Consider the following 21,527-nt stretch of genomic DNA (forward strand, 5'->3'; position numbering starts at 1 on the left):
AATTCATATTGAGTACAAGTGCTTGCATCGGCAACAGCATAAAAAATACAATGCTTAAATAACTGATTTTCTACCGAAAAACATGTTTCTTTCTCCTTTTTGTTGTGCATAATAGACATGATTTTGCCTATAGCCCTTATAGCTAATAGCCCTATTTTCACACACTGCTACATCCTACACAGACAATACCTGCATGCAATAACACACATCCATATGCACTTATAAACCCACCATCTTTATGCAAACACACTGAATTCATCCAAACACAGCGACCGCAGTTACAGTAGTTGTATGACAACAGAGGTTCATAACAATATGGAAGGCAGTTACAAACAAAACTCAAACGCATCCTAATGTGCCAAATGACAACAGCCATTCTGGTGTATCACTAATGTCAGTATGCTGATAGGGGTGTTTTTGTGGAGCTAAAAGGAGAGAGAGGGAGACGTTCCAGTTCATTTCTTTAGGTGGATTGGAATGGAAATTATGTGTTGCTACAATAGAGGGAGACACATTGAGATGAGGGAGTTTTAGTGCTGTGATGAGGAAATAGAGGTGTTCTGTACCATTGGCTCTGATGGAAAGGGAAACATTACGGATCTGTGTGTGTGTGTGTGTGTGTGTGTGTGTGTGTGTGTGTGTGTGTGTGTGTGTGTGTGTGTGTGTGTGTGTGTGTGTGTGTGTGTGGTGGTGGGGGGGTCTTGTTTTACTATATTCGTGGGGTCCAAAAACTGGGATATCACTATACTTGTGGAGTCTGACAGCTTTGCGAGGAGTTTAAAGGGCTTTTTGAGGGTTAAGATTTGGTTTTAGGGTTCAGGTTAGAATTACGTTAGAGTAAGGGTAAAAGGTTAGCTATGTAGTTGTGATGGTTAAGGTTAGAGTAAGGGGCTAGGGAATGCATTATATCAAAGAAGGGTCCCTGTGATGATAGTGTCACAAGGTTGTGTGTGTATGTGTGTGTGTGTGTGTTTAAGAAACTATTAGTAGATAAAAAAACATGTCTCTGTGTATTAAGAGACAGACTTTGTCTGTACATTTATGAGCATGTCAACATCTTCTCTCACCTAAGTCCTCTTGTTTTGATTGTTTTTGTCTTCCTTCACAGGCGTACAAGAGGAAAACCGAGGCGGCTAAGAAAGAGTACCTGAAAGCCTTGGCCGCGTACCGTGCCAGTCTGGTTTCCAAGGTAACGCTTATGACACACAGGCCCTGGCTAAGACTGATGATGCATTGGATGGAAAATCCCTGCTAATGGGCTGGGCGGGGCTTTTCTTGGGATGAGATGGTGTTGGTGGTGGAGAGGGTGTGGGCATCTGATGCAAAAAGAGCAGGCCATATTTGGAACAATACCTGATTTCCATAGCATGCAGATGTTGGGGGTTGGGGATTGTAGTGGGTATGATGATATAGTTGGGGGAAGGGTCAGCCAGAAGCATATGGCCATAACATTTTTAGGGATGGAGGATACAGAAATGATTGCTCTCTCATGTGCTATACACAGTATCAGGTCTGTTTTATGTCTATCTTTAGAAAATGCAAACCCTAAATGTATCTTACACAAACAGACACCTGTGTCACACATTAGATCATTGATTTCCTCCATCTAATCATCTATAACAGGAAGTACAAATCAACGCAAGCAATCATAGGCTTTCTGCGGTTTCCACCTCTGACACCTTCCTGCTAATTCAGATCTATGACATCCCTTTTGCCCAGTGAAGGATGGCGTCTTGTATACACCAGCATAGTAGCATGGGGAATAAAGAAAGACAAGGAGGAGGGCTGTGTATTGCATTGTTTAGTGCCATCTTGTATTAACAACACACAATGTAGTGTGGGGAAGATTCCTCTTGTCATTCCATTTGTTCTGGAGGCAAACAGCCTCATTTCTCTGCCTGGGTTCCTGCATGTGTGTGTGTGTGTGTGTGTGTGTGTGTGTGTGTGCGTGTGTTCCTCTCCTTTTCCCATCTATCTGTCAAGGTGTCTATTGATCATTACCTCGGCCCAAGCTCTATTCATACAAATGGGCTCCATTACCTTCTAATCAGCACTGATGGCTGGAGATGAGCAATCTGACAGCTCATCATAGGGTCCTGGAGAGGGTGGGGTGGGCTGGAGGTGGAGGTATAATGTGGGTGCTGCACCTGCTCAGAGTGATACTGTCCTAAAAGAGAAAGGTCAAGTTGGGGGGATTTTGGTGGAGTTTTGTATTTTCCTTTAAAGCACTGCATCCCTTTCCATTGACGTGTGTGAAGTGGTGCAAAATAAATAGTGAAGGCCGTCAAGCCAAGAATAGACTGAAAATTAAATATATACAGTCTCATTTCACAGCAAGCATCAATTTGTTGAAAAAGATTTACTGTTAGGAGCTTTGAGTGTCAACTGAGAATTTGTCATTGTGATAAAAAAAAATTCCCGCCAACTCTGTTGTAGAGATTTGAGAAATGCACACTTAATATAATCTTAAAGGAATAGTCAAACATTTTGGGAAATACGCTTAGTCTGTTTTTTGCCGAGAGTTAGATGATTGAGAACCACTCTCATGTCTGTCCATTTACTATAAAGCAGTAGCCCAGAAACGGTTAGCTTAGCTTAGCATAAAACTCGAAACAAGGGCAAACAGCTAGCCTGGCTGTATCAATCTTCTCATCTAACTCTCGGGAAAAAGAGACTAAGTGTATTTTCCAAATTATTCCTTGTTTGTGAGTCCTACTTAACGTAAAGACAGAAAGTAGTCCCCTGGAAATCCCGGCAGCTGCTGTAGCAAACAGCATAGCATACCAGTCCGTTCAACTTGACTGACTTATAACAAAGTCCTTATATATCCTCTATAAAACATCTCTGCTTATAATAAGACCCAGGTTAACAAATAACAGAATCTCCCTTTAAGAGACAGGTCAGGGCAAAAACGAGAGCGGAGATGTTGTGGTCAGAGCTTGCTGCATAATGATTGATGTGTTGAGGGTTTCAAGAACCAGAGTTAGTCATCTCATTAAAATTCTGTTTTATTCATCCACAGACATACAATGACCCTGAACCAAAAAGTGCCCAGCAGACCAGCCAGCCCTCCCACCTGCTGCCCCCGAAGCAGCCTCTGTACAGTGTGCCCCCTCAGCCCTCCTCACCCTACATGGGCCCGCCGGGCTCCTTTCCCCTGTCGGACATCCAGAGCTATGCCGGGCCGCCCCGCCACACCCTGGCCCAGACCCTCAGCCAATCCCAGATGCTGCCGCCCAGCATGAGTGCCTCTCCCCCAGCTCCCTTCCAGATCAGCCCACCTCTGCACCCCCACGCCCAACTCTCCCTGCACCAGAGCTCCCTGCTCAACCAGCCAATCCGCATGCAGCAGTCGCAGCCAATCATCTCACACCAAATGGGGCTCCAGGCGCCACTGCATTCCCCTCCTCTCAGCCAACAGGTTGGTCCGACTATTATTAAAATCGTCAAAACATGAAATATGATTAAACACATACGTACATCTGCTAAAGCTTCTCATTAATCACCATATACATTAGTGCAGAATGTAGACCTGTAATCACATGATGTTTAATTATTGATAATTACTGTTACATTTATTAAACTTAAAAGCAGTTGATGTTACCACAGAAACCTCAGGCTGTAGTGCTTTTCTCACTATGATTTAAATACCATCTAATGCTTTTATGAGTTACTACTGTTTTCCAAACAAGAAAACTCTCAATTCAATCTCATTGTATTGTAAAAACACATTTTTAGCATATAAATGAAGAAGAAAAGAGCACATTCTGCAAAAATATTTTGATAAACTTTACTGTTTTCACCGATTTAGTGGCAAACAAACTATTTTCTCCTTTCCCCTCTGGGTCTATAATGTCACCAATCCAGCAGGAGGTTGTCATGTCGGTGTAAGAAGTGTGATTTTGAGACCCATTTTAACCAAGCAATGAGAGAAAATGGGGAGAGAAAAAAAGTGGTATTACTCACTAAGCTCAGGAGCAACAGATAATAACAACTTTTGGCCTCATACAGTATTATGGCTCAGCAAACTTTAATGGCTGGCCATCTCAAATCTCAGCAATATAACCTCTTTTCCCCTCTCCTCTCCTCTCCTCCGATCTACAGGGATTCTCCCATATTCAGGCTGATTACCAGAACAGTGTCGGGGGCTCACAGTCTCCAGGAGCCCCTAACCCAGTGCACGGCCAGAACCCCGACTGGGAGAGCGAGTACTGCAACAGGGACTGTGGACCCAACCACTGCGGGTGAGCTCATCACATCAGTCAGCATATTGTGTTGTGGTTGTGGTGAATGAAGGACATGATGGCTAAACAAGAAGATACGACACCGAGTTAGCCATGAAAAGATGGCCCAAAATAAAAGAAATGTTGCCTCTGTAAATCCAATCCGGCACATTTGATTGTTGAGAATAGTGAGTAGTTGTCTGACAGTTACTCATTTTCCAAATGAGTTGCTCTAAACCACTTCACTTTCACACTCAGAGATTCAGACAGCATTAATCATAAACTGCGATTTCCTATGCTAAAGCAAAGCATCTCCTTGAAATTGAAATGAGTAATGCGGCAGTAAAACAATGCTATTACTGAGCTTGGAAAAAGTGTGACATCCAATTAAGTTTCCCTGTGTTTCACGCAACACACATTGCCTTATTGAATCAAGCTATTCAAGCAGGTACAAGAGGAATGTTGTTTTGTCTCACACCTGAAACTTGGTGTTGCTGAGAGGCAGCAGAGCTGGGAGTCAGTATCTTCTGTATTTGGAGCTGATTCATCTGTATGTCAAATGGGATCACGCCTTGGTCAAATCATGTTTGATGCTCTTTGAAGTAGATTGAGTCTTTGCTTAAAACCTTTTTTTTTCTCAGTGTCAGATCATTGTAGTTTGGAGTTTTGGACGGTACTGAATTATTCCAGCGTGTCAGTAAAGATAACTGGAGAACAGACATTGTATTTGACATTTCAAGTACCAAGCAATCTGCCAATTCTGACTTTTGTGTTTTTCTTTATACTGAATGATGTCTGTTGTTTGTTGTCAGCTTTTATGTTTGTGTTGGAGCCGCTTTCTTGGCCAGGTCTTCCTGGAAAAGAGTTCATAAGCTCACTAGGATTTCCTGCTGAAATATAGGATGAAGACAAATGCATGTAGTCAGAACATCATTGTATTCACACGTATCCAGACATACATTAATACAGCTTCTTCTTCCTAAGCAGTGGCATGGGAGCTCGGGACAAGCCTCTCTACCTCACTTGAAGTTGAAAGACCTCCAAATGGCAGACTCCTGGGAGCTTTCCAACATAACAACAACGTCATCGATGTATCTGCTTCTACACCATTCAGTTTTCTTTTGTTTTTGTGACGGATTTAGAAAATCCCAAAGACTGCTACAGTAACTTCACCTATTTGCCAAGCACTTAGATCGGCCAGAAGCCTGAGGCACTTCTCTTGCTTTTTTTTCCTTATCTGTGAACTTTCCTTTTTTTTTTGCCGGGGCAGTGAGCTTTAAGCTCATGCCAAAATACTGGAAATGAAGACCAAAAGAAAATGTCTTCTCATTTTGATTTGAATTTTTTAAAAGATGCTTTCTCTTCACTCCATTACTCTGTGTTTGCCATGGACTGCCCTCATTGTGGAGATGAAATGCTCTAAGCATACTCAAAGCGTAGGGATCTTGGGTAGAAAGCTAATGCAGGAAACTAGAATTTAGTCACCTCAGCAGGGGTGGATGTACTTCAGGACAGAATGAAACACCCCGCCTGAGTGAAAGCAAAGCAAAATTTTAATGAAGATAGTCACAGATACTTGAGACATTTGTAAATCATTCTTGCCCCTAGTAAAGGACTCCTCATTTCCTTTCTTTCTCACAGAGTGATTGTAAATATCACCAAAATGGAACCCTCTTATGTGTGTATTTAGCTGCAGTCCCTTGCTTTCCTTTTTTAATGCTTTCTTTCTTTAATTCTTTTTGTTTGGTTATGTGATTTTCGTGCAGGCGGATTCAGTGAGGGAATACACACACTAAAAGTTGTGTTGAAACTGTGTTCACTGGTCTTGTTTCTCTCCAAAACGAGAGAAAAAAAGCAAAGACTGAAAAACGCTCCATTTCCTCTTTTAACTGGCGGAGCTCTGATAGAGAGTGCCACTCTCTTCACATGGCCTCAGGACGTTACAGAACTGTAGAGGTCAAAGGTTGATACCTCTCCTTTTAGCTCCTCCTCCTCTTGGTCAATAAGGACCGCCCCCACCTGTAACCCCCGACACCTACCCTTAGTCCAGACACCACTTGTACAGGTGAATAAAAAAAAAACGTTGCTAAATGTGAAATGTTACTAAAGAAAAAAAACATAACAGTGGGTTTTAAAGTTTTTGACTAGTTTTATTAGGTGTTTTAGAATTGTGTTGAACTCATCTTTATCATTTTTTGTGAAGAAAAAAAATCTGAAGACATTTTGTTTTTTCACTGTAGCAGGATTTGCGTTTGGAGGAAAAGTCATGGGGGTAGATATTTTAATTTTGTGTATAAACCTGCCAAATGTACTTCTTTAATTTGTAAAGCCAGTGCTGAGAGAACCCATTTTGTTTTGTTGAATATCATATGTTTTACAATATGGTCATTCTATTTAATTTGGTTGCAGGTTTCACATCTATTTATGAATGATATGAAGTAATATTTTGGCTTTTTTTCATCAGGGTGCATTATTATTATTATCATTATTATTATTATTATTATTATTATTATTATTGATCAAACACCATGATTATTAGAATAATAAATATTTTTTCAGAAATTGTTGTTGGTGCAACAGCAGTGTACCAGCATTAGATTCATTTTGTGTCACAAATACTTCTTTTGTTTTCTTTTGTCTGTAATAAAATGTTTAAAGTGGAGAAGTGGACGTGCAAATCAGTTATTTTGATCGGTTAGTTTGCTGTGGTTTACATTACTGCGTCTCAACACATTCATTCGTAATTTGATAGCTGCTGTAGCCTATAAACATAACTTTGCATTCCCCTGCACTATGTGTTTATTAGGAGAATTATCTTTGAAGTGGTAGGAAAGTGAATGTGACCTTTGTCACATGGCTCATTAGGTGAGAAGCTTAGGCTCAGTGTATCTCCGTTTAATGAACTTTAACCTTTTTATAGTTTTTTTTTCTTTACTTTAAATCCAGACATGATCAATACAGTATATCAAGCACATGTCTGCCTGCTGGTCATGTTTTTTTGGGTAAAGGTGTGATGATGAAACTCAGAGTTGATGCAGCAGTACACAGCCTTTCAGGGAACTATCTGAGAAGAAAAAACGAACTGCCTTTTACTTACAAATTTCACAGTTGGATTAAAGGTAGAATAGAAATGGAATCTATCATACCTCCCCTTCCCCTCTCTCTCTCTCTCTCTCTCTATCTATCTATCTCCATGATGATGATGATGACGCAGTGCCCCCTAGAGCTGATTCATGAAACTTACCACATTGTTTTCAGTACTCCTACCCAAAGAGGGAAATAATCAATTCATTGCAATTCAATGACTTCAGTTAGACTGTTGGTGAAGTGTAATGCTGATATGTTTTAATGACAATAAAGGACATCAAAGGCCCTTGCCTCACCATCATTACCACCACAGAGGTGCCCTTGACCAAGGCCCTTATCCTACAAATGTGGTTCTATTGTAAGGCGATGTGAATGTGTATAAATGTGTGAGCGTGAACAGGGGAAAGAAGAGGGCATTGCTCTCAGCAAAAGCACCCTTAAAAATTAATTAAAAAGTTATGTTAAAATTAAAAAACACTTGAGAAGTAACATTTGTGAGCAGATGAGAGCAGAATGTCTTTTAAATGCCAACCACTGGGGAAATATGAAATATTTCACATGGCATATAGCTTTAAAAACAGCCATTGTTTTAACACTGTTATGGTTGATTGCAACTGTAAAAGACAGCAATAAAGCAGACTGGACCGACTGTTTTATATTCTCCTTTTGATGTTACTCTATCTCCATCTGCTGGTGACATTTAGTGCTTGTTGTAAGTCTCTGGTTCTATCAAAAATAATCAAACCTTATGCCAACATCTACATTGTATATGCATAATGATGCAAAATAATAGGTACAAAACAAGAAAGCACAACAATATCCAGATCCTAACTACATTAAGTCTCAATTTCAGCAGTGCAAAAAATATTTTAGTCCTAGATCTTTTACCAAGTGAACCAAGCCAAAAATCAACCCATGTGATAAAATGTTGTGTAAAGACTTTTGAGTTTCATTTCATTTGGTTTTATATTTTTTCTTTTGTTTCAAGACCATGCTTGAAACAAGTGAAATGCTCAGGGGACAAGAGGATTTATTTCACCCCACTGGCAGAATTTTTCTTTTTTTATGAAAAATAGCAGGTTCAATACAAGCAACTAAATTATGAGTAAATACTGATGTTGATCATGTGCTTTGCTGTTGAGTCAATCTCAGCTGGTTAAGTAATTGAAACTTCATGCAGATATAGTTTTGCCTAGGGGTTATTTTCGAAAGCAAAAAGCTAGACAGGAAAACTGTGCAAAATAAAAAATAAAAAAATAAATATAAATTTGTAAAACAAAAACAATAATAAATTGAAAAACAAGACACGTTGCATGTTAAGGATTGCTTAAGACAAACAACACATCTGTATGTTTTAATGTTATCTGACTAATTCCTGCTTTGTGACATTACCTTTGACAGATGTTTTTTTATATGTTCTTTCTATGACAATAACAAATGTCCTCTAGTCCTTTGATTAGACTTCACTGGAGCTGGGCTTTACAATAGTGTACAGATTTATTATTCTAGAAACTAAATTAACTGGTGATGTCCCTGTTTGATGCCATCTCTTGTTGCAGAAGGTATCAAAATACTCTTTACGTCACTTGTGCAATATTGGCTCCTTGCTTGTCCAATCTCTCATCACTAATATTTTCTCCAGCAACTCTGATACTGGTTCCATCAGTAAGCATCAGACCCTCTCATTTCCTCTTCAGACGGATATGAACTCTCCCGACAGCGCCAGCATCAGCAGCCTCATTGTCTGACAGCCAACAAACAAGACAAGACAAACAAGAAACGACAGAGCGTTTCATACAGATCACTACCCAAACACTTGATGGCTGAGATGATAACGCCGGTGGACGACATTTTGAAAAAAAACGTGCTTGTGGAACATTCTCGCTTGGATAGAAGCTATCTTGTGTTTTGGGATTGCTTGTTCTATTTGAAACTGTTATCTGCAGATAGGCTGGGGCTAGCTTTTTGTTAACTTGTGCAAGTATATTAGGATGCACATTTCTTTTGTTGGCTACGGCTTTACAAAACACAACCAGGCAAACTTTGAACAAAAATATTTTTATTGTTACATGTACACGTACCTACCATGGTCACTGATATACAGCAGTTACAATAATTGGCATAGGTACTTTCATTTTCAGATTAAAAATATGTTTTTCCCATACATTTCATTAGGTAAACACCATTAAGGGTTCATACATACAGTAATACTTTGCACACTAAAATACAGTATGTTGTGCGATATACAGTGGCAACCACAGAAACCATATATCTTCATAGTCGCAATCAATGATATACTGTGTGTTTAAGAGATGTGTGTACCCTTATTCAATCTATTCAGATATATTAAGTGCACATACAGAGCTCTTCCTGTAAGCATTGTGCTGTTGAGTTGTGCTTGCAACTATCTGACTGTTGAAGATGAATAAATCATGGAGCTGAAAAGGTGCATTATGTTCAAAAGTTTGAGCTAAACTTTCATATCAGCTTTATTTTTCTTAAAATCTGGTGTAAACATCAGATGCTTTAGGGGGACATTGCCTTTAGGTGGTAATGACAGATGTGCCTCCCTTACCCTTACAATGAAAATTCATTTCTATGGTGGTATTTTTAAACTTAAATCGACTATTGTCCAATTTGTTCTGAATTGTTGGTCCAATTTTCAATAAGATGATGATTGAAGAGCGCATGTGTTTTTCAAAAGAGAAAGACAACGTTTCATTCCCCGGTGGCAATAGTGGAATAGTGGCACTCATTCTTCTATTTAGTGTCTTTAACCAATATCCATTACTATCCCATAGCCAACCATCAGTATTATGCATTTCCACTTGATTTGACAATGTCCTGTAATGAGTAGAGGCTGACAATCCACTAATCAATGGTTGATGTTTACGGTAACTGTCTTTATACTCTGTGTGAAATGTTTTCCACTCAACCACCACCCTCCTTCATGTTCCTTTTGAGTAGACTGGCAAAGTGGTTGCAATAACTTTGGGAGAACCTCAGATATTGCGTTCAAAAGTCAGAGTTTATAGGTACATTTCCTATAAAAACAAAGCTGCTGTCACTAAAGGTACAACATTCATCTTGGTCTTACAATGACATTTAAAAAACAACTGGAATATCAGCACTGACATGTCTGGCACATATTATATATACACACAATACAAATCACTAAACACTAGAATGGAGCTTACTAAATAAAACCACAATGACATCTATACAGGTCTTCAGTGTCTTACAATAATGCCTCACAAACAGGTGCTGGTATCCAATGTCATTTCATCAGCTATCATCACATATGGAACGCTGACTCTGACATGATTTGATGTCGGAATAACAACACGAGAAACAGACCTGCTTCACAACAACACATCTTAAGAAAACATTACATATCCTGTTTGATCTCACTTTAGTTTGTGCTTTAAGATAGTGCTGTGGATTTATTTTACAAAGGAATACAAAAAAATACAAATATTGAAATGAATGTTATTCAACATAAATATTAGTAGCACATGAGTCTAATGTAATCAGTGTTATGCTAGTTAACAATTTCTTCTTCCAACCCTGACCTCATTTATACACTGTACACTGTCAGTGACTGTTTCTTATATGAAAGTTAGTTCATACATCATTAACAGAGAGTTTAACTCACAAGTCATTATTCTATAAAACTGTAAACTATAATAAACTATGTGTATTTTGGTCATTAGTGTTGATTAAATGTAAAGAAAGTTAAAAAAGAAAAATGTTTCTTGCCCAACTAAGATGCTCATTTGTACACTTATGGTGAACAATCCACTTGCATGTTTCAGGCCACTAGAGTACATCATATGTAGCTTCTGATGCTGTGTTTGCAGTATTTCGCAGTTACTGTGTGCCTGCGAGCATTACTTGAGATTAGAGCATGAATCTCCATTTACTAACTAATATGCAACAAGTAAGCATGTTCTAGCATTAATGGAGATATAATTGTAAAATAGATTAAGAATACAATGCAGTGGAACGGCAAAAAACGACTTAAGATTTCCAAATTTTACACATTTTCTAGTGTTCATAAAATGTGCCTTCACAAGAGCATTACGTTCTCGTAAACACCCCCCCTTTGCCAAGATTGCCAAGCCGCCCTTGTAAATACCAATTTGTTCCACTGAAACAAGCCTGGTTAGGTGAAGGGTTTTTAAAAAAGAACTGATGTGGCCAAATCACAAATGGAATGAATGTAAACATATCAACAACGTTCAGACAAAAATATTAACTCAGTCTCGTCCTTTTCAGTCTGTCCAGTGTTATTCTGTTGCCTCATGTTGCTCCCTCTCCTCAGGAACAGACATGAAGATCTTCTGACAGAACATGGTGAAGATTTCTGAGGAGAAACAACTTGTCACGTTAGCCGTGTCTGTTTGCTTTTTATGGGGTTACTACGAGTCAAATGTACGTCAGATTTAATTAAACATCGGATCAACACCTTAATGTGCATTGAGTGTATAAACAAACCAAATGTATCAGTGTCCATAGCTGCACTCGAGCAGATTTTCTCACATGAATTTCATAACAAACTGCAATGAATACTTCTTCAGCCTCGCCTGAACAAACAGTCAAAGATGCTATAAAAACACAAAAGTGTCTGACTCACCCAGCATCTTCTTGACCACATAGGGTTTCTTCCACTTGTAGCCCAGTAGGTATGCCGGGATGCCTGTGAGAATGATGCTGCTGCCTACCAGGCACTCAAACGGAGCTGCCCAGAAGGACACAACGATCATGAAGACGCAGCCCAAAACAAAAGTTACAGGGATGAACAGATACACCTGCGGAAAGAAGATACAATAGATGTAGATGTATGATTTATTACTTTTAGAAAAGAGGAGAGTAGTTTAAACTGATCTTCTGAAATGTGTTGACTGACAAATTTCACGCAATGTTTCTTCTCATATGACATCATAGTTACATACACTATCTTTGAAAAGCAACATCATAATAATGGAACTTTAACTTATGATGTGACAAAAATATTTATAATGATTCAATAAACTGTTGAAGTTGGTTATGTGTGTATATTATCCACATTATATGTATATGTATATTATTGTGTATGTTGTAATAAGTAATTATATAGTTATCTGGGTATTTATCAAATGTTAATGATTTTAAAAGGGACACTTTATTATTGTAAATTATTGTTAATTTCAAGTACATAAAGTATTTTGACATTTTAGTTTCTCATCTAGCTGAGCATCACAAGCTTATTAAGCTAAAATGCTGCCCTGTCAGAGGATCTGAATTTAGATGTTAGAAATTGACAACCATCTTGTTTTGTGTATGGTTTACACATAAATAGTAGAACTCTGTTTATTTCTTGTTAGAGGTTCATCTTATGAAACAAATATGACGAGACCACTTGGGCTAAAAGGAAAGATGAAAGACTCTTATCAACCAAAGTCATATTCCCATGATGAAACAGAAAACAAAGAACCATGTATTCATGTAAAAAAAACACCACTCCCTCTTATTCTGAAAACACAGTATGGTTCCACTTCCAATTAATAACAACAGCAGTGATACAATGGCGCTTTCATTATTTTAAAAAACAGTGGATGCTCTGTGAAACCAGGAGACCTGTTGATGTTTTGGGCAGACAAAGAAACTGGCTGAGGTTCAGGTAGAGCAAAGGTCCCATATGTGTAACTCAGTGAGTCTTAAATCCTTTAAAATTAATTTTCACAGACAAGTAACCAGTGCAACAAGCATTTACCACCTGCAATACAAACTTTCAGATATGGGCACTCTACCTTAATAGGCCTTCTGAGGTCGGGCTTAGTAAAGCGCAGCCAGAGCATGCCAGCAATGGCCATACCGACACACAGCCAGGTGAAGAAGCTGAAGAGATTGATGACAGAGAAGATGTCCTGAGAAATGGCGTACATCATCGACAGCAAACACTAATGAAAGGGAAAAGGAGGACAAGATTGTATTAGTATTACATACGCAGAATAAAAACACACGTTGTTACTAGAGTGATTTTGTAGAATAGACGCTTTGCTATAAGCTAATGTGAATAGGAGCGTTGTAACTAACTTTTAGAGGTTTCACATGCGTATCAGACCAGATTTATGGACTGCATTCTTTTTAGCTAGTAACCATATTCAACTGCTCAAAATTGGAGAACACCAGTCAGAAACATCCATTTCTAATGCAATTTGTAATGGTGATGATTTAACGGTCAGATCATTGCTGTTAGTAGCAGGATTCTTACTGTGAAGATGAGGGACGGCACCGGTGTGAAGAGGTCTGTGTGGACCAATCCCAGAGCAGCAGGGAGTTGACCCTCTCGAGCTCCAGCATAGAACAACCTAGAAAAGGTAATATATAGAATCTTAAGTCGCTTTGGACTAAGCGTCAGCTGAGTAACTAATTATTATCATTATTATTATTTTTATTATGATCGTTAAGCTCAAGACTAGTTTGAGCAGTAGTAAGTTTTTGGAACACTTTTAAACACACATCCAACAAACAAGCACTCCCAAACCTTATTTTTTATCATTAAACAATGATAATAAAGTGTTTTACAGTGAGCTAAATGCTCAGTTTTATATGTGCAACACACACCGTGCTGAGGTGAACAGAGATCCGTTAACAGCTCCAAAGCAGGACAGTCCCACAAAGACAGGAATCAGCCAGGACATCACACCAAGATGGTACTCCCCAAAGCTCTGCAAAACAGCACCACATACATGAAGGCAGCTCACATTTTGTGAAAACACAACCTACCAACACGTCCAAGGTAAGTAAGCAACTGATGAGGTATGAAACTCACCACGGCAACGGCCTCGGACTCGACCATGACTTGAGGAGAGATGGTGGTGAAGTAGGCTAGGTTGGTCAGAACGTACACCACCGTCACTATAGGCATCGATATGATGATGGACAAGGGAAGGTTCCTACAGGGGGGGAGAGGCCATTAATTAATGGTCAATAGAGAAAAGAGTACCCAACATATTTTCTACATCTGATCAGTCATGCTAGTTTATATAATATTTAAAGGGATAAGCATCACATGCTTTACAAATGTAATGTTTCAGGTATCATACAGGGGGTGGATGTAACAACTGGAAAGGCTAAATATTTAATGTAATCCAATCCACTGCAATAAAACTCAAGCATCCTCTCAAGCACCTCTGTCACAGAAGTGTTGATTCAACTCTCAACCGCCACTGTATTGGATTGCATTAAATTGTAGTGGGTAGGGGTTCATGTCAGTTTGTATACTGTGTACACAACCTTCATCACATTTAAGTCACCTCTCTGGATTGATCATCTCCTCCGTCACATAGTTCAGGTAATTCCTAGGAGAAAATATAGAGTTCAAGACAATTTTAGTGATTGGATATAGACTGGAATTACTGTATATTGTATTGCAAAAGCAAAAACTTGGCAACTATAAATAAGCCATTTCTATTTCTTAACGCCTCACCAGCCTCCAAAAGCAAAGAGACCACTGTACAGAGCCAATACAATATTGTCCACTCCCGTTTTGCTGCCTTCAAATGCCTTTTCTGGTGTCAGGTACGGCACATCACCTGCACATACACACACAGAAAGAAAAAGACATTTAAAGGATCTAAAACAACTGAAAGAAACATCCCCCTCTCTACACCGACAGCTTTACTTCATGAGGTAATTGTGGGTTTTCATAGACATTTAATGGATTGTCATTCAGGGCTCCCACCACTTTTTATTTCATGTATGAAGGCCAGTCTGTTGCAGCCTGCCCTTTGACACGTTTGAATTTTTCATCCAGCAACTAGCCAGTCTAAGCACTTTGCCTCCAGATTCTGCTTTGATGTACAGTAACATAATCAGGTTCTGCCCAGCTGACATTTAGAAAAGGACATAAATATCTATTGAGTAAGTAAGTAAACTCCACTCCACTCATTTACCCACAGCAGCTAACAAATCTAGTGTATCATTAGCAAGGACAATTAGGATGTGTGTGTGTGTTTCATGTCTTTATATCCCGGTGGGGACTTTAACTTGAATGCACACTAAGCAATGGGGACTCCTGTCACTGTGGGGACAAAAACTGAGGTCCCCACAAGTAGAGAAGTTTTTTGAGGGTTAAGACTTGGTTTTAGGGTACAGGTTAGAATTAGGTTAGGTTTAGGATAAGGGCAAGGGAGATGTCCCCACAGGGATAGGGTACAAACAAGTGTGTGTGTGTGTGTGTGTGTGTTTTAAGTCTTGGTTCTGTGAGACTCTCTCCTCTACCTGTGGCTTTCAGATGTTAATGACTCTACTTTCCATGAGGCCTATTACGCACATATTATTTTCTCACTCTGTCCTTCTCTCATGCACTCTGAAAGACCACAGTGTGACAACAGCCGGCAAGCTTCGCCGCCTAGTTTCCATGGTAACACAGTGTGGAGCACAATGGCGGTGGGCGTGGCGTTGCAAAGGGGGTCAGTAGATGTAGCACAGAGCAAATGATGGCCACACTGCCTTCCCGCGCTGTTTAATTTTGATTCAGTTGCTTTGCTATTTCAGTTTTAAAAAGCATATATATCTTTCGTTACTCAAGATGGAGCTGACATTGCATATGTGAATCACATCAGCAGTGATTGTCTCCCTCCATGTTTAGGGCAATGGTATGGAAGATTCAATTCAAATAATGTGATTCATTGTGATTCATTGTAAGGGCAATTACTGCAGGCAGAAAGTGTATCTTTTTTGCAGCAATTATCAATGTTCCTAATATGGCGATATCAATTCCATCATGTTCTGTTAGATACATACAGATGAGTCCTGTAAGAACCTAATTACACTCAGCAGCGCTCAGCTTCAAAGTACACCCACGTAGACTCGCACGCACATGGTTACACACTTGCACAGACTCAATCACATGGCTGCAGACACACAAGCCTTGTGTTCAGACTCAGCAACTGTGCAAACAAACTGAAAGGAGGGCAGTCTGCTTGGTTGGGCTTATTAGTGTTATTAGTGTCAACAATTTGCTGATAATTAGAGACAAATGAAGTAAACCTCAGTATCAGCATTGCCATTCGATACCATAGGGTCGATACTGACACACGTGGGGTGGGACAACACTATAACTATGCTTTGATAAAACCTGCAAACAGCAATAGTATTTATTTTAACAAACCTTTCATTTTTGCAATAAATAACAATGAAGTGGGAGTTGGTTTAACGCAGTGTACACAGCTGCATGCTGGGAAACACACACTAATCATATTGGAAGTTGGAGAAAGCAATGCTTGTTGGGACTGGGAGGGAGAAAAACTTATTATAGAGTCCCATAAAAGAGGATTTGGAACAAAGTATAATCATACTTCAGTTTCAAAACAGGTTTGAAAGTGTCTGCCTAATGCAGCAAGGTCACGGTCACACCGAAAAGTAGAGATTTACTGATCTATACTGAAGCATATTTCCATACTGTTTAATATTATATTTAAATAATTATTAGGGGTTGGGGTTAGGGGTAATTTGGCCAATCGTATTATGAATGTAAATATTGGCACATGCCTCATTAGGGTTAGGGTCACACATTAACACAGAACTAGTTTTCTAATTCTGTGTTGAAGTGATTGTGTTCAACAAAGAGTTGTGACCAACATGTTAGTATTGACATCAGGAACGATACCAGATGAACCAGTGAAATAGACTGAACTTCAAAACCCAGCTGAAAGCAGATCTCGTTATGTTATGAAGACACGTGGCCACAGAATGCTGTAAGGCATAGTTTTACCCACAGCGTGAAAGAGCCAAACTATGAAGTAAAGAAATGAGGGTCAATCTGGACTTTTAGGTGACTGTTGCTCTTTGAGTAAGTGGGACTCACCTGTGGAAATCTGGATGAAGCCAAATAGGATGATGATGATTAGAGCTAGCAATTTGGAGGCCGTGAACATGTCCTGGACCTTGGTGGCCGCTCTCACACTGATACAGTTTACAAACGTCAGGGAGGCTGCAGGAGGTACAAAAGAGAGTGGACTGGAATTAAGTATATCAAGTATATGAATTATTTGTCATCTCTAAAGAAAGAGAATATATGTCTACAGTTAGTTTTTGCAAGTTAACCCCAGCCATCAATCCCCACTCACTAAGACACAGGCAGGCAATGAGTTTGGCAGCACTGTCGGGCACGCTGCAGTTCGGGTAGAGAGGTTTCAGAAGGTAGGTTGCAAACACCAGCGACACCACATACTGTGACGACGGCCGGATGATGAGCATCTCCACCCACAGCTTCAGGAAGGCCGCCAGTTCACCATACACCTCCAGGATATAGGTGTAGTCTCCCCCCGACTTGGTGATGGTTGTGCCCAGCTCAGCGTAGCACAGGGCACCCATGGTAGAGATCACTCCACAGGCGGACCAGATGATCAGGGAGAGCCCTGCTGAGCCGGTCTCTTTGACCACGCCTGTTGGAGTGACAAAAATGCCAGAGCCGATGATGGTGCCTATGATCATTCCCACGCCGTTGAAGAGGGTGATACTGCGTTTGAGCTCGATCTTCTCCCCTTTGGTAGGTGAGCCATCAGTGGGACTTGTGGCAGTGGGAGCAGGGACCATGAGGGTAGACGGCTGCTCTACAATCAAATCGTCCTGGTCTGGGTCTGCATCAGCTGCTGTCAGAGAGAGGACAGCGGACCAGGAGATTAGATGAGAGAGTTTCACATTTGAGGTACAACCAAAAAAAATCATCAGTGTCAGTCCACGTGCCCATGTGTGCATTCTGGGTCAATACATGTGTGGCATGGCTTATTCAAAAACAGGTTAAGCAGGCTCATCGGGGTAATTTTGAAAACCTGTTTTTGAAGAGTGACACCTTACCTACCTAATTAACCTCTCCTTCTGTTAATGTGAACACACACTGCATCAGGTTATTATGTTTACATGCACAGAAAAGGGCTCGTGAGGCACACAAGGTCTATTTTTGAGTAATTTGTGTCATATTTAATCACCTTAATCACACAGACACCACTGTGGTAAATCTAGCACCTATAGCCAAATCTAATCTATAGCCACGTTAATCTCAATGTACTTTTGCATCAGGCAATGTTGCATCAGAGCGCATGGCGGAATAATGCAGCGCTGCACCATGTGGTATTTACAAGAGTGAGAGCATGCACAGTACCTACCTCCCATCTTCTCCTGGCTCGCCGCCTTGGCAACGCTCTCCCGGCTGCTCCGTGATTTCAGCTCCGGCTCAGCCATCTTCCCTCTTAATCTGGGTCCCCCTGTCTTGTCTTTTTTCCTCCGGGCCCCCTGTTTCCTTCCGTCCTTTATGTCCCCTTTCTCCTCCTGCCTGGATCTCCTCTCTGTCTCTCTCACACACGCAACCACCCCACCCCCTAACTCTCCCTAACCCTCCCTGATTCGTCCTCTCTCACACACATACACACACATTGTCCACTTCATTCGCGCACACTGCCGTCGTCACTCAGACTTGAATTCATCTGACCCTGATCCCATCTGTCCCAACCTCCCTCCCTCAGTCTGTCTCTCCAGGATACAGCAGGGAGGAGCTGAACCTTTGATGATGCTGCTGCTGCCTGAGCCTACGCCCACTCCAACTGAATGATGGGATAGCTCAGAGGGGAAAGTAGGTTACTGGCAGGGACCATTTGGAGGGGCCACCATGTGACACTGTAATCTTTTCGTGTGCTGCCTAATCCGGTGGTACTTCATGTCGACGTGTGTCTGTGTGTGCTTTGGTGTCAGAGCGTCTCAGTAAGGATGAGGCAAATCTGGTGCTCCCTCTACTGGTGTTAATGTGAAAAAACAAGGGTCTTTGTTCTCCGTCACACACAAAGGTGACGCCACAGAGAAAATGGAGACCCCAATGGCAATATGCAGTGCAGACAATGCAGAATAATAATGACTCAGCACATGGTATTTCTGGATCACCTAATGCTTTTTCCACCTCCATAATGCCTAACATGAAATTGTGAAATTGTCCCAAGGTGTTCAAACAAGACAAATACTACAGTATTATAATGTCAATGTGCACTGCTCCATTACAGTAAGGGCAGTATAGCTTACTGTAAGTACAGGCACATACTGGTCAGTTATAGAAATAATTTTGCAAGGGATTCTGGACATTAAAGAGCTTAAAGGGTGGAAATCAAGGGCAACTGGGCTTCTTTCAAGGATATTTGAAGATGCTTCACCTCTCATCCAAGAGGGTTCTTCAGATCTGGCTGACTGGCATCAGAGCATAAGCTATGGGTTATCAGATCCCTGCACCATTGAGTTGATAACATACCAACAAGTGCCCAAGCTCAAAAGAATGAGCATAAAGAACTGAAGGATACACTTACAGCTTGTAGATATCCCAACTGGCACTTTACAAAAACAGCCACAAGACAACAACAACATTGTGATTCCATATGAGTCTGGAGTATTTGATAACCGTAAGAGGATTTTTGACAAGCACACTGTGTTTTTTAAACCCAAGTACACACTAGGATAGATACTAGTCCACCCTAAAGGCTGCACACCCAAACACAAGAAAAGCACTCTAGTGTATGCTGTCGAGAGTGGTGAGAAATGCACAGACCTATTTATTGGGGAAACTAAATAACCATTACACAAACGCATGGCTCATCACAGAGGGGCCAACTCCTCAGGTCCACTCAGCAGTTTAACTACATTTGAAGGATTAGGGACACTATTATACTATAACAACAATATTCATATTCTGTATAGGGAGGAAAGATGTTTTTAGAGAGGAGTGAAATAAGCCAGAGTCAACACCAGAGTAGAGAAACTATCTCTCAAGAGTGGAGGAGGTCTGTGACGCCATTTATCACCTGCTTAGAGTGCTGTCTTTCATCTCTTCCCAGGAGATTGAACAAACGCTCACATTTGGCATCATGTGACAATGCCAATGAAGGTCATTCAGACTTGGCCTCAGGTGACTTTACAACAACCATAACGACTGTTGCTACAACAGCCAGGAGCACTAACGAACCAGGCTGTGTGGGCCTTTCCATCAAATTCACAATGACCCCACTGAGGTTAAATGGCTGGGATTCCCCAGTCAGCCAGAATTGAAGAAGCCTCTTGAATAAGAGGCGAAGCATCTTTAAGTATCTTCAACCAAGTCCAGTTGCGCTTGATTTAAAACTTACCTTGGCTAGCAATGGCCCGGACGACTAAGAGTTTTTACAGACATCTTTTAGGGAAATTGTATAGATGTGTAAAAGTAATACATTTTTATGTCACTGAAAATGGTCATCAATCAAGAGGTTGAAGCTTTTATTTGCAAAGCATATCCTATAATGTCAGGTTGATTTGCCTTATGGGCACTTGGTTTGACGCTGATGAATTGCACGTCACATTTCCAACCACTAGATGGATACCTAAACACGTTTCAAATTGGGGACTTGCTTCTGGTAAACAAGTGATACGTTTATGTTTATGCCGCTCCGTCATTAAATGCGATGGAATAAAGAACGGCGGGTGTAGTCTACATTTCTCATCACAAGCTCTAGTAAATTAAGTTAGCTTTTTTGCCTGTTGTGTAAAAGACACCAAACGTGCATAATGTGTGCTCACACCGTCCACAGTAAACCTGCAGTCCATTCAAGACGGACGAGCTAACTTCCTTAACGTTAGCACTAGCGCAACTGATTAAAATGTTTGTTGTAATGTAAAATGTGCATTCCGAGAATGAGCCCCGTTCTGTTTAAGCGGTAGTACTTGCTTACTTGCATTACTATCAACGCTGACAAAGTCGGCCAACGATCCCCAAGCTCAGTTCATGCGAACATCTCAGCTTTATGAAGGGTAGACGCTGGTCGACACTGGAATCACCCAGAGCACTTTCTGCCGCGAGTCCGGGGACTTTCCCCTGGGCGAGAGTGAGAGAAACCAGGTCCTCAGCTTGTAGCCCAGAGTGCAAGCCTTCTGAATGCCCGGATGTGATATGGCGGGCACGGAGTATAAGTAGGAGCATATGCGGCAGTTATTCACAATCAGGGTGTCACAAAAGTTAGACGTGTTTTTTTGCAGTGTAACGTTACTCTGATAAACTGCGAGCGGATGTTTACTCTTACAAACTTCTCCGTTGTTTGTAAGTAGATAGTCGTTGAATTAAAATATGAAACACCGTGAAGGATCATGGGAGATTTTAAAGGCATAGTGTGCCACAGACCGTGCCCACCACAATAATGTTTCACATTTCTTATTTCTTTA

General features: G+C 40.6%; 2 protein-coding genes across 5 annotated transcripts in view; one reads left to right on the forward strand and one right to left on the reverse strand.

Moving 5' to 3' along the window:
• Positions 1-6,742, forward strand: part of LOC123975318 (thymocyte selection-associated high mobility group box protein TOX-like) — a 79,528-nt gene extending 72,786 nt beyond the window's left edge. For 2 of the 3 annotated variants that reach the window (XM_046056714.1, XM_046056716.1), the window contains 4 exons: positions 1,109-1,189; positions 3,023-3,421; positions 4,105-4,244; positions 5,208-6,742. In XM_046056714.1, coding sequence (XP_045912670.1) covers positions 1,109-1,189; positions 3,023-3,421; positions 4,105-4,244; positions 5,208-5,250 — 663 coding nt within the window. In that variant the 3' untranslated portion in view covers positions 5,251-6,742. The remainder of the gene's footprint in view (positions 1-1,108; positions 1,190-3,022; positions 3,422-4,104; positions 4,245-5,207) is intronic. The other variant, XM_046056715.1, reaches the window with a different exon arrangement.
• A 3,577-nt stretch (positions 6,743-10,319) lies between these two features.
• LOC123975315 (large neutral amino acids transporter small subunit 1-like) lies at positions 10,320-21,287 on the reverse strand. Of its 2 annotated transcripts, none has more exons than XM_046056704.1 (11): positions 18,467-21,287; positions 17,429-17,950; positions 17,167-17,292; positions 14,785-14,890; positions 14,612-14,656; positions 14,128-14,251; positions 13,920-14,023; positions 13,567-13,663; positions 13,103-13,252; positions 11,947-12,121; positions 10,320-11,676 (listed from the first exon to the last, which is right to left on the reverse strand). In XM_046056704.1, the coding sequence occupies exons 1-11, from the start codon at positions 18,540-18,542 to the stop codon at positions 11,600-11,602; spliced, it is 1,602 nt and encodes a 533-aa protein (XP_045912660.1). In that variant the 5' UTR covers positions 18,543-21,287; the 3' UTR covers positions 10,320-11,599. The 2 variants fall into 2 exon arrangements, with proteins under 2 accessions (XP_045912660.1, XP_045912659.1); XM_046056703.1 differs by having other exon boundaries at positions 17,429-17,953.
• Positions 21,288-21,527: the final 240 nt, after the last annotated feature.

This window comes from Micropterus dolomieu, linkage group LG08 (assembly GCF_021292245.1).
Source record: "Micropterus dolomieu isolate WLL.071019.BEF.003 ecotype Adirondacks linkage group LG08, ASM2129224v1, whole genome shotgun sequence".
Taxonomy (NCBI): domain Eukaryota; kingdom Metazoa; phylum Chordata; class Actinopteri; order Centrarchiformes; family Centrarchidae; genus Micropterus; species Micropterus dolomieu.

Bases quoted from the DNA above. Each gene is read 5' to 3' on its own strand.
- LOC123975315 (XM_046056703.1), bottom strand. From the start codon at position 18,542: ATGGCTGAGCCGGAGCTGAAATCACGGAGCAGCCGGGAGAGCGTTGCC. The intron at 17,293-17,428 runs GTGAGTGGGGAT...TACCTCCTGCAG, and splicing joins CATTGCCTGCCTGTGTCTTA to CCTCCCTGACGTTTGTAAAC. The intron at 12,122-13,102 runs GTAGAGTGCCCA...TTCTTTCCGCAG, and splicing joins ACCTCAGAAGGCCTATTAAG to GTGTATCTGTTCATCCCTGT.